The sequence below is a fragment of the Paralichthys olivaceus genome, chromosome 15 (genome assembly GCF_024713975.1).
Source record: "Paralichthys olivaceus isolate ysfri-2021 chromosome 15, ASM2471397v2, whole genome shotgun sequence".
Lineage (NCBI taxonomy): Eukaryota > Metazoa > Chordata > Actinopteri > Pleuronectiformes > Paralichthyidae > Paralichthys > Paralichthys olivaceus.
In genome coordinates this window covers 21459646-21473500 of record NC_091107.1, presented here as the reverse complement: position 1 = coordinate 21473500, position 13855 = coordinate 21459646, and the positions used below count along the sequence as shown (strand labels likewise).

General features: G+C 41.1%; 1 protein-coding gene across 7 annotated transcripts in view; it reads right to left on the bottom strand.

Annotated features, from left to right (window-relative positions):
- Positions 1-13855, bottom strand: part of robo3 (roundabout, axon guidance receptor, homolog 3 (Drosophila)) — a 151821-nt gene that overhangs the window by 17578 nt on the left and 120388 nt on the right. For all 7 annotated transcript variants that reach the window (XM_069509950.1, XM_069509946.1, XM_069509948.1 and 4 more), the window contains 2 exons: positions 11351-11522; positions 7259-7464 (listed from right to left, as the gene is read on the bottom strand). In XM_069509950.1, coding sequence (XP_069366051.1) covers positions 7259-7464; positions 11351-11522 — 378 coding nt within the window. The remainder of the gene's footprint in view (positions 1-7258; positions 7465-11350; positions 11523-13855) is intronic.

Sequence of the window (13855 nt, the reverse complement as noted above, 5' to 3'; positions counted from 1 at the left end):
ATTTTTTCTCTTCTCGTTTGATTTGTTTGTGACCACCTTTCATTACTTTCATTAAATTGGTCAAATCTTTCTTCACAGCTTCACAAGATTCATTCAGACTATCCAACCCTCTTTTGCTCACTCATGCCAACACCCATACGCACACACACACTCAAACAACATTGTTTGGTGTTCGCTAACACACATAATCTATGTGCTAATTTGCATGTGGAGCGGGGAAGTGAGATCAGATCCCAAGTGGTCACAGGAGACACATTCAAGACACATTTTAATGCCAGGTGTTAACACTTAACACTGGCCACGTGTGATTGCATCTCTCAGGACGGATGATAATACCAGGTGTGTACGGGGCCTTCGGAGACTGTTTAGATGAAAAGAAGTGAGTGAGGGTGGAAGTGGAATGTTGGGCTTTCCAAGAGAAATGGACAAAATGTGGTAAAATGCTCCCAGTGATGACAAAGTTAAATTTCAGCATCGTTGCAGCTGGAATAATGTAGCAGATGAGTTACAAGGACAAATGTTCTTGGATTAAGTTAAAACTCTTCAGTGCAGATTGATGTCCAACAAGCAGCTTTCACGTGACAGATTCTGACACAGACAATGTTACGCAGAGAAGCTTAGAAGATATGTGAGCTAATAGCTAAGAAGCTGGAACCTCATCGAGAAGTAGAATTAGGGATGGAGCCTCGGTGCTGCTGTGAAGCTGCTAAACCAGACAATGTCAAATTGTTCCACGGTGTCACTTTGTCTTGAAGCACCACTGCAAAGAAGATTACTGATATAGTGTGAAGTATTTAAAAAAACACTGAAGGACACTTCACTTAATTTCTATTTTTGTTTTAGTTTGATAGAACAAAGGAATGATTGATTTTACATGTGCACGACTCTAGCAAATGTTTGAGGGAAAAGGTTTCACACCCCTGCCTTAGAGCATCACAGTGGGTTCATTGGAAAAACTTGAAAATTATAGAGGACTTCATATAAGTGTCATTCTAAGATGAAACCTAGGCACGTATTGCTGACAAAAGGGGCAGAATCACTGATGCGTTGACAGATATAATAACATAAAGATGAGATTTTTTAGTCCTTAGACAGGTGCACTTTGAAGGCATGTGGGGCCTCGTGCCAATGCAGACGGAATTGCATTTGCACGGTTCGGATGTCAAGTCATGCATTTTAATTATTTTGAAAAATCTCCCTCTTATACATCAGTAACTTGGAAATAACATTTAGCCGAAACAATGGGTGTATTCAACTAAATTCTTTCGTAATAATATTAAAAACTACCTCATTTAGGAATCAATTACTTTTTAATTTCATGTAAATAACTGTGCGAGCCTCGAAGTAACATCTGCTTTAATTAACCGATCCTACTCTGGACGTTTTGTCAACTGCAGTTGTCTCACTTTTTTCATAAATGGTAAATTCTCAGTGGACTTATTTGAAGTCAAAGCTGAAGTCAAGCTGGTGGCTTTTACGCCGCTCGTCTGATTCCTACACAGCAGAGGAGGAGAGTTAAAGGGAGGATCAAAGGACAGAATTTTAATGACCAGCTAGAGGTCTAGAAATGTCTGAGGCACCAGTCTTTATACTCAACAGCTACTTAGCATTCTGGACAGGCTATGAGCAGATGTAATTAAGAGGTGTGTGATAAATGTGCCTGTGCATGTGTGTGTGTATATGTGAATGCTGGCAATTAAATTTTTGGGGAGACAAGCCAAAAGTTAGACGGGCTGTGAAATTGCCTACAACAGAAGGAGGTGCTGGGGGTCTCTACACTGGGGGAATCTTTCAATGTGACATGGAGAAAGTCACAACTCGCAGAGCATGCTTCATCGCTCCTCTTTTAAAATTGTATTTTCCATTTTAATTGATCGATTTATGCTCAATTTTAGGTACAGAATCATAACAGATCTTTCTGTAACTACGGCCCTCTTCAGAGCTTCCCTTGACACAAGTTTTGTGTGGACCCAGCTCACGGCAACAGTGTTTTAGCAGTTTGTAGGCAAATGTGCTCTGGGCCAGGCTGAAGAACCTGCTCCTCATCTGATGTCCTCTACATATGTAGAAACTCATACATACATACAAACAAAGTTGATTCTCAAATCAACGTTTGAGCATTTTGAAAAGCCCATCAAGATATGTCAATAGAGCAGTTTGCTTTCCCTGGAAAACGCCAAGGAATAGAACCTTTACTTTTCATATTTTTCTTCTTCTTTTCATTTCAACCTGATTAGGCGCATTGCTGCCTTCCACCAGTTAAAAACAACCCTGCACTTGGGAAACAGAAATGATGTTTGTATTTGCATTTAGAGCAGGGAAGGGAGATCAGATCATCTGGAGACAAACGTGGAGACACATTCTAATGCAAGGGGTGAACTGATAAACCTGTGATCACATCACCTAAGACACGTGTTAAGCAGGGCCTATTAATGGACATTAGAAGACAGAGGACATGACAGGGGAAACGATTGGTGAGTGGTTGGCAGTTGACTGCTGTGCATTATTGTAGCTCTGACCCTGTTTCAGAGTGAACACTAAAAAACATGGTGTAAACATGGAGGTATTGTCCACTGTGTGTATTAGAAGACTAGTGGCACAATGAGACAATGTTTTAATAAGCAGGTGCCTGTTTTGTTTGTAGCTAGTCCACCACTATAACATGCGTGATGTCCAGGAGCTAGGTGTGTGACAATGTGTTACCAACATAACACAGGGAAGAAAACTAACACCCGATTTGATGGGTTAATGAAACAACCATTAACCTATAAATGGCCATGTTTATTAGACTCTGCAGCATTGTCCTAAAATCTATCAGCCTAACTGGACTGTGTGGGTCATATTTTACTACCTCACTGTTGTGTGAAATGGCTGGGGGCTGTGTTTTGTCTGAAAGCCACAAGAAACAGCAATACACCAGTAAAATATCAACATATCCCTAAAGCATGGCTTTGTAAATGTTTTATAAAATGGAGCTCCACAGGGTAACTTTAACCGTATTCAGGGTTTACTTGAAAGCCCTAAATGTACCATAATGAAATTCAGACCACCAGTGGAGTTGTAGAGCAATGTTTTAATAGCTGGGTTTCTTTTATATTTATAACAGTTATTCAACCAACACATGCATGAGCATGCAGGAGCTCATACTAAAACATTTCCAAGTATGTGACCAAGTATAAATATGACCAAGTTAATGGTCATATTTATATCTACAATTGATGGCCTTAATGCACGAGGAGAAATATCAGTGTTGTAAAAAAACAGCGGGGAAGAAAAAGACTACAGGCGATGGGAAGAGTGGAATTTTACAAACACTCACAAATAAAGACTTTTCAGAACACAGTTATGTGTTTTAGTGAGAAATTAGTTGAAACGGAACCATGTGTGTTTATGATATAAATTAAACATGGTAGGTTTGAACGTAGATACATTATAACTACAATCACTCACTAATACGAACAGTAACTATTTAAATTCAGATGATAACTAAAATGTAGTTCTGTTGCATACTGTGCATGCGGTTGTACAGGTGTGTGTGTGTCTGTGTGGTGTGTGTGTGTGTGTGGGTGGGTGTTTTTGGGGGGTTTTAATTAGTTTTTATGTTTCGCTGCGAGATGTTTCATTCTGCTGTAGTTCATCAATTAACATGCAGAACCAGTCCGCCACAAACACAATCAGCCTCCTCTTATTCACTTATTCTGCGAGCACAGCCCATATTACTCCCATTGAAAACCTTATACATTATGCAGAGGGTATGCACGGCAGAGCCTATCATGACTAATGCCTCACCGAGCGGCGTTGACGCACTCGGCCATTCTGCTCGCCTGCATCTGTGGGCCGGCTCATCAGTAACACTGACAGAGGAATTACTCAAGCCTAAGTGGCTTGTCAGAGTGTCCTGCAGGACTCGGGACAGGTGACTCTCCAGCCCATACAACGCCCCGCACGGCTCCCCCTGTCTTTCTATAGGCCTTGACCTTGATTTGACCTGTGGGCTGGCTGATGATGCGTCTGTCTGAGGGGTCCCCAGATGGTAGGGTTTGATCGGCGCATGGGGAATCGGCACGGAGGGCGTGTGGGGTAAACAGCCGGGACACCTGACTATTAATCAAGGCCAGCAGCTCTGGGCGCTGTGCGAAACAGATTGCTGAAAAATGGATGAGGCGAACGGAGGAGAGGAGGGAGGTGGGAGAGAGGAGCTCCGAATCTAAAGAGGGAATGTGTGAATACTTATTTATGTATCATAGCTTGATTAAATCTTTGACATTTGGGATATGTCTGCACTGCACTTCCCAGAAATCATCTGCCAATCAAGCAGAGTGATGTGAACTTTGGTTTCTTTTTCCTTTCTTCTGTCTACCAACTTTCTGCGCAGTGGCACAGAATGGTGATAATGATGTCAGATGCTTTTTTGGGTGTGTGCAGGAGGGGAAATGTGATTACCCACTATAGCACGTGTACACTGGGATTTAAAGTCAACACATAAACTCGATTTCCTGCCTTAAACTGATTAGTCCAGTAATCTGTTTTCTTTTTTGTGCATGAAGTCTTTCTCACCCTCCTCAGGCTTTGTTTGGGTTCCTCTTTTTTTTTTCCCCCTGCTTACTACACCCTCATCGCTGTTTAGCAGAACGGCAACACAAGCCTCTCTTTAACCCCCCCACCAACACCACACACACACACATACACACACTTCCCGTCTGTCCAGGATGTCTTGGCATCGGTGAGGGACAGCGGTAGTGTGTGTCTGGCAGAGATCCCAGGGTAATGGCATCTCCTCATTGCCAGGGTCTGAGGAACAAACAGACCATCTGTCTCCCTCCAGGGGCCCAGATGAGATTGACTTATTTATACTGATTATTTCAGGGTTAAATGTGATTTATGAACGCTGATTTCATTTTTTTCTCCCGTCATGCCAAAGGAAAATTGATTGAATGTGCTTCACTCTTTCTTCCAATTTAAATTGAAGAGTTGAGTCATAGCATATTAAGAAATGTTTTGAGCTTTTATAAATGTCTCCCATGTGTCAATAATGTAAAACATTCTTTTTTGACTATTTAGTGTAATGGGTAAGAAAGTAAGCAAAGTGTTATTTTTATTCAAGACTGAATAAAAATAACACTTTGTTAAGGTTTGACATGATCATCAAACCTTTATCGGAGAAATGATTGTGTTATTTGATAAAAGAGGTAATATTACAGCATGTTATCCACCTGTAATAATGTTATAATGCTGTGGCTAATCGATGCATATCAAGTCTCGTATTTTAAAGAAGAACTCTGCGTAAAATATGCTTGTAGACACATAATCACTGAGACTGTAGTCTTCCGTTACACAATTAGTAAGTTGGTTGGTTGATACGCTTGCGTCCAACTGAATTCTCATTGGTGTTACATTTTGAAACGCCTGTTCTGGTCAAAACCAGCTTAGATGTCTCGTCTGGAGTTGAGAAGTCACTGTGGCAGCTCCTCAGCAGTTACATCAAGACCCTGATTCTGTGCTTTGTTTCATGGACTTGCACTTTCAAGGCCAGAGGTTATCGTTCAGCTAATTATCATCAGGGGGGTCATGCGATAAAAGTGCCCTGTGAGTCACTGCTATCCTTATTCAAAGTGGCTGATGACATAGTGGTGGTCAGAGAACCAATCTAGCAGTATTTCGTGCCCTCACCCCCATCTGCATTTTGTAGCTTTCCCACCTAATTAAATGATAAAAAAAATTTATTATGTTGCTTAATCAGTAAAAATATGGCACATAAATCATGTGAAGTTTTAACCAGGTTAAAAGTAATATCCAATTATTTTAACCACTTTATCCCAAGACACAGTAAAAACTAAATTTAACCAACCTTAAAGCGTGTTAAGATCCTGTCTGATTGTCTGAGAGCTCCTGTTTTCATCATGTTCCGGATTCCTCTCAGCCATATTTCCTGATTTCACTAATTATCTCATACAAAACTAAGAAACTAAGCCATCTTGTCCTCTACAGTCGTTACAGCTAATGGATGTGAACAGAGAGAATCGCTCTGCCTGAAATGAAATGCAGTATTCGGTATTTCCCAGTATCTAAATATAATTGTGATACCACAACCACTGATACCTTATTTGTGACATCACTGACACGACATGTCTGGAACATATCAAATAAAAAACATATTTCTACAAGTACGTTTGTGATCTTGGCTGTAAAAGCCAAAGCAATAAACATTCTGTATTTTCTATTTTCATGTCTGCTCTTTGCTGTAAAACACTGAATTTGAACACATCACCCGTCGGAAGGGTATGTCAGTTCACTGTGTGGAATCCACTCACACTGAACCAAAGTCTACAGAGAACTTCCAACATGGTGTTTGACAGCTTCAAATGGGTTCCAAAGCGTGAGCACTTCCAAGTTGGTGCTTTCAGCTGTCAACTCATTCCCTTTTTATTCCCACATGACATGAATGCAGCATAAAATGTACTTTAGGCCTCTGACAGCCAACGGTTTCAGCTTCTATCCTCCCCTCTCGCTCACCTTCTGCTCATCCATCGCTCTCTCTCTCTCCCTCTCTCTCCCTCTCATTCAACCAGTCCACACTGATGTATTGAGGATTTAATTACAAGTCTCAGCGATCGTTAATCATTGAGAACCCACGATCAGTTGATGTGTGAGCCACTCCGAGCCTCTCTGAGGCTGCGGTGACCTCAGGTGCTGCTTCGTACCCAGGAGAGAATTGTGGGCAGAGTGGATTTCATTAGCATTGAGTAAGACTGTGCTAACGACTGCTAATGGCCTCGCACGCTCATTATGATGGTGATCATGTCTCACCAATGCCATTTTGCTACATTCCCCACCTCTCCTCTTCTCATAAAAACTCATTATTTGAGTCAACCGTAAAACTGTCCTCTGTTTAAGTGCCTCATACTCATCTGTCCGTTAAAACAGCGCTGCTTTATCATGAGGAATATGTTTATCTTGTGTGAACTGCGTCATGTTTGATGTGCAAATAGTGACACATGCGTATCGTGAATACATTTTAATGAGTTCGCTGGGAGGAGCGGTGTGGAGTGATGGAATGAAAAGTAGGAATTAATATGCACTAAATTAAACTAAGCTGAAGGTCAATGCAGAAAAGATCTGCCTTTAAAAGGCAAAGTAAGACAGCTGTGACAAAGTTTTGCATTTCCTGTTCCATTACTGTGGAAAACTCATCAACAAATAAACAGTTTTGTCCTCGGCAACGAGTTTCCATTAATTTAATAATTTTTCATTTAAATACCTGGAGGTTGGTGATTTGGAAGGTGCCATTTTCCATCAAGCTGATGCGACCGTCGTTTCCCAGGATCCTCTGGCCGTCTTTCTCCCACTGGATGCTGGGGATGGGGTTGCCCATGATGTGACAGTGTAACTGAGCGGTGGATCCTGGGGCTAAAGTGTGATTGGCTGGTCCCTGACGGATGATGGGAGGCACGCGGTCCGAAGGTGCTGTATGAAGAACAAAGTCAGGTCACATTGAGCTTTTGAGAAAAAGTATCATAAATTAACTTCCATCACGTCATTAAAGACACTCTGATAATCTTGTTTAACATAGAATTTATGATTCTTATATTCTGATAAAATTCTGTCTGTAAAGATTCCCTTAAGGAGGAAAATCAAAAGCACCAAGTAGTACAGTGATATTCACACTGGAATGACCTGTGCATAATTACCTATAGTTGAAAATTCAATGATTACCTAGAGCTAAAGCTAATCCCAAGAATTTTGGAAAATCCCCACTAAGAAACGTGTGTACAAAATAGCTACAAATGTCTTCACCAACAGCACTGTCGATGAAATCCTTTCAGCGACTTATTCTTTCTGGTTCTTGTATATAATGCTGCTCTGACATAGTGGCTTACACAAAATCCACAACATCCTCTCCAGTAGTTTCTTATTATCCATCACAGCAACAAAACGCTGCAGGGCTTGAAACAGCTCGCAAAAACACTTCAGAAATCAGACCATTCATCCAAACAATAGGACAATGGAAAATGCATCATCTCATTCTGCCTTTAATCCATTACATGTTGGATCGTTTTGTCACCATTGTCCTGGAAGGCAGACTGGAGAGAGACCCCACTGTAAGCAGCCGTTTGGTCTTTGGGTTACAAATCTACATGTTTGCCTGTGAAACCGCAGCGTGTCCTGCCAAGTGAAATGTAAAATGTCACCAGAAGAGAACATCCACTCCCAGAGGCTCCCAGGTCGACGCCTCTTGGCTCCTGCTCCAGTTCAACATGTAAATTGATGGCATAGATTTTTTCTCAGGTAGCAATATGTTGATGCAGTTACCTGCTGTCAGTGATAGACCACTTGACAGGAGGTTTCGTCTTAATAAACACCATGTGTATGATTTATTACACTTGAAAATGTCTCTTTTACAAATCACCATGAATAATGTGCTATGCATTCCTGGATAACTAATTGTTAATATATATTTTTTGTCACAACTTCAGCTTCAGGCACTTGAGATCTGGGCTCTTAGCCTTCACTCAACACCATATAGAAAGAATCAGATCAGCTATAGATTCATTCTGCTGCAGCTCAAGAGTCACAAATCATGAAGAACTTTCTTCAGAGACAAGAAGAACAAGGAGTCAGAGTGCTAATCAACATGATGAATTCAGTGTAACATCACATGAAGACACAGAAGTGTGTGGAGCTGTTTTAAAGATGGGGGTCAAGTACTGATTGGAACTAGAAGGGCACTTAATAGACTGTTTGCCATTAGTAAGGTCCAATCGTCCCATTATGAAACTGCTTTTAAATTCACTAGATCCAGATTATTATTTGGAGCTGCACCAAATTGCACACACTCATAGATCAGTTTTCACCAAATTCATGATATTATACTGTGGAGGTGAAGGGGCTGTGAGAGCACCTTCACCTGCACCACAGAGGATCAGTCAGCACAGGTGAGAGCTGTTAGCTGATTGATCCTCATGCAGAGCTGCCTCGTGCGACACACACTGGAGAATAGACTGGGTGAAGCTAAAGGTCCAGCAGAAAGTGCTGGACCCTTTAAGTTAAGTGTTTTGTCAGTTCTGTTGGCATTAAATAGAAAGACCAATGGTTGGACTGGTTTGTCTCTGGCTGTCGTGGTGGGAACCCCGTGGCATGGTCAACTGCCACACATACATTATATTATTCTCAGAGATCTCAATGACAATTTGCAAAATGCCCTCTCTCACAATGTTAAAAAAAGTGGGGGGAAAAAAATCCTGGATCCACCCCTTGATCCAGATCCACACCAACGTTTATTAAGTTATTTCCAGACCCACACTGGCTCCTTCAATCAACTTTGTGGCAATCCATCCAATAGTTGCTGTGTAATCCTGCTAACAAACACAGATGAGAACACAACCTCTTTGGTCGAGCAGCCTCTTTCTGTTTACTTCACTTTGTATGTCGTGTGTGAAAAAGAAAATTATACAAACTACTCGAGCATTATATTTGTAAGCATTCTAGTGTATGTGTGGGGACTTAAACCCATAAACTTTATAGAACCATGACCAGACACTGTAATCAGGGTATCAACGAGCTGTTAAAGACTTTACTGCCCTGATTATTTCCCCTATGGAACTGCAGTGTGTAGGTCAGAATACATTTAAACACATCCCTGCAAAAACACTGGCTGAATCTTGGCTTCACACTGTGCACAAGTTATGACAGTGTTTTAAAAATCTTTCATCAGCTCATGAAAAGGAAAAAAAAAAAGATGAATACATGTTGTGTGCTTTGTTTACATCTGCTGCACCACTGGGCTTCACATCAGAGCAGCAAGGAGACGAGTGAACACAGCAGCTGCAGCCTGCAAACGTGGACATGTTCAATAAATAAACGTCCTAAAGAGTTAGCATGCTGTCACTTGACCATCGCCATCACCAGGAAACTCATGCGCTTATATGGCTGTGCTCATGTCTGTGTGTCTCCAAGTTCAGCCTTGGATGTAAACACCGTGGGATGAATGCTGCCAGCCTGCAGAGTTACGCTCAGTGTTGGCGAGTCAAATAAATTCCTGCACATTCAGAGATGGTGGTGGAAAGAGCTGCTCAGAACTTTAGGTCACTGCCTCACTTCACCTCTTAGTAGTAACCACAGCTTTAAAAGCCCTCGACACGCCATCTCTGAGCAAAGCGGGAACGTTTCATTTGCCTCACTTGTATTCTGTGCTGTGGAAAGCTGTGAGATCATCACGATAACTGAGGCTTACTGAAAATGTGAAAAGTCAACATAGCAGTGAGTGTCGACGGAGCTGAACAGAATCCATGGTTACTCCCTGGGTGGGTGGGGCGCAGGCAGGGGAGCATATGCTGCGGCTGGGTTATTTGCATAGAACGATCACCAGTTGTCCCTTTTTATTACATCAGATAAGGACTCCTGCTGTTTGCTCATTTGATGGGGGGATATTTTAATTTGAGACAGATTTGGAGGGATTTTGAATCTATATGGGCGCACACATTGTGGGGGCGGGGGGATAAATCAGCAGATTGTGGGGAATAATTAATCAAATGTGAAGCGGAGGATGTTGTGTTGAAAGACTGGCAAGGAAATCAATGGATTTCAATGAAAGGTGTTGCATTTAATGGGAATTATATGGTATTTTTACTGTAAACAAATATGTGGCAGAGATTTCATGACTCTTTCTCTATCCAGTTTACAGGAAGTATTTCTTTTGACTTCATTAGCATTCATGATTAAACTGGTGGGTAAAACCAGTTGCATTTTGAGGATACACACTGGTCTCATAGGTGCATGACACAATACATTTCACAGAAATGGTGCAATCCTTTGAGGATGTGAAGACAGGATTTTGTCCACACTTTAATTGCACAACAGCTGCCAGCAAAGATGATAAGGTTGGCAACACTTCAGATTGATTATCTAGGTTGCATTCAACACTGGTAGTTGAGGCTGATGTCATTTGCCTGACAAACCAGGGAAAGACGCTATGACTGATATGATCCAGTCTACAAGTGAACATGGGTCTGCATCATTGTCAAGTCTGTCCACGTCCACCACAGGCTTAAAAGCTCCAGAGTAGTGTGAACATCAAATTGATTTAAAACACATATATTAGCTTTAATGTATCTTAAATGACTTAGCTAAGAGATTATTTTTGCAATATACACACCCCATATACAGATATATGTGTATAAAATATGAATTATATAAATAGAAAATATAAGTCAAGTATGTCATTTTAAACCAAACTAAAATCCAAGATTTCTACTCTCCATGTTGCAGAACAACAAACTTTAGTCATCAGTTAACTGCGTTCGTATAATTCCACATCCTGCCTGTTTGTGTGCATGTGTGTGTTTACACTCACCACTTTCCACCTCCAGCAGGGCTTTCGTCAGGATGCTGCCTGCCACGTTGATGGCCTGGCAGATGTAGTAGCCAGAGTCTTTGACTTGGACATCGACGATGGTCAGCTCACCGCTCAGGGACACAGAGAAACGGCCGGACACTGACGGCTCCTGGGTCGGGAACAGCAAGATCTGGACGAGAAAAAAAACATCATTGAGATTTGTCTTTTCATTTAGTGATGATGCGTTAATGTTAACTTGAGGGAAATGTTGTATGATTAGCATATAAAGCTAATCTAAAGCTGTTCACGTTTGTGCCTTTACTCAGTCGGGTGTCAGTTGAAAGACTGAAGAGTGTTGAAAACCTCAAGGGAAAAACACAAATAAGATAAAACCCTGTCCTTAAATATAAGCACCTCTGAATTTCTATTAGATAAGAATAATCAGACAACCTTCAGATATAAATGTAAATGAACCAATTTTGTATAACAGTACATTTAAATTGAATGTTCAAGTTACCAAACGAAAAAAACTTGTGTAACTTTGATATTATACAATTACAAAATGTATCCTTGCCGCAATTACTGACAACCTTGTGTTCGTCGTTTCATAGAACAACCTGACGCACTGCATTTCCTAAGAGCTCTACCTTGGTTTCATTTGTCCATAGAAAAATTATAAAAGAAAGACTGTGGCTCATCTCTGAAAGATTTGGGCTTTTATTGCTTCTCTTTCACAGCGATGTCCTCCTTGGCCTCCACACAGAACACTGCTTGGTTCAGTGAGTGGTGTACAGGATGGAACCAGGTCCAAGTCTGAAGCAGATTTCTCTCACTGAGTTTCTTCTTAAGCATCTTGACAGTTCCATGACTGGAAATCTTGGTAGCATTACAAACAGTAGAAAATCTTCGGAGTTGTTTTATTTTTTTAATAATGGTGATTCTGATGCTCTCCTCTCGATGCAGTGAAACCTCGTCTCATTGGTTCATTCAGGTCATGAACGCTGAAGTTCAAGCACAGGGGAGTCTCCTTTATTTTTTATTTTGTTTGAGGAACTTATTCTAATAAATCAAAAAGGGCAGCACTCAATCTGTCTGGGTTACATTTTGTGTTTGTACAATTTCACTTTTATGTGAGTTTTTTTCCCCCAGTATACAAAATAAGGTTTTCTGTATTTATTTATATTATATTTATATTATAATCTGTATCGTATACTTAAAGCTCCAAAAATCCAGGACTGAACATGACAGCCTTTGAATAACATGCACAAAGAATTTTGCAGCTTTACACAATATTAAGGATAATGTTGAAAGATCATCTCTCTCGCCATATGTCTATGCATGTTACCATACTGAAAAACCTACAGAGTAACAGTAACAAATGCTGCACAAAAGATAGAGACAGGATGTAGAGGATGGAGGAAGAGCAGCAGAGAGGACAAACAGAAGCAGAGAGTGGATCCCTGTTTACAGACAAGTGCTGGTTTTAGTGCCCATGGTTGAGATTTTCTGCAGCCAGACAATAATTTGTAGAATTGGTCCTCTGTGTGCAGTAGGTACTAAAAAGATAAATAAATGAGGCGAACAAATGGTGAATGGTGCCTGTAACTGATCATTGACTTTACATCTGCACTATGGAGAGCCTCAGCTGTGAGTGTTATTCATTGAATAAGGCGGTAAGTTGTCAGGGCCTTGCTCAAAGGTACATCGATGTTACTGCAAACCAAAAACCTTCAGGCAGCCTCGTCCAACTACCTGTTGAGTTCACTGGAACTAAAGCAGCAGTTTTACCTAAGTGGTTTCTAACCTGTGAACCTGTGAAGACACATTCGTTCATCTACAGCCTGAAAACAACTCACACCGAGCCATGAAAAAAATGTTTTTAATTCTTGATCTCTTCTTTGCTTCTTCAGTATATATAACAGTACATTTCACTGAAAGGCAGCCGCTAGTCCCAAAATACTACCCACATATGTCCTCTACTCCTCCATGCTTTCTCCTCTTTATCTCTCTCCTCCACTCTTGTTCTCCCTCTCCCACACATTCTCCAGGCCTCCTCCAATCTCTCTCTTCCCCCACTAATCTGTACCTGGGAGCCATGCTACAGGCACCCACGCACCCTCGTCAGGCCTTTCAGTGCATTCCAACAGGCTGCAACGCTTATCTTACCCTCGCCTTTCACACATGCACGCACACACACACACAGAATAATATCCTGTGAGGTTGATGGGAAAATGAGGTGTGTATGTGTTTGCGTCTGAATCACCATGGTATTAAACTACAGGATGACGATGAAGACCACAACAGTGAGAATGGATGCAGGCTCTCTTTACTGCACATGGGAGCAAACAAGCTCACACCAGATCTGTGGGTTATAACACATTTACTTTGATCAATATAATAATTTCTCAGTGATTTTTTTATCTGTGTTGCATTGCTGATCCTCGAGGTCACCCAACAAACATAAGAACTGATATGATTGATTTTTTTCACATATCTTCGGCAAGTTTCACTAGATTAATGACC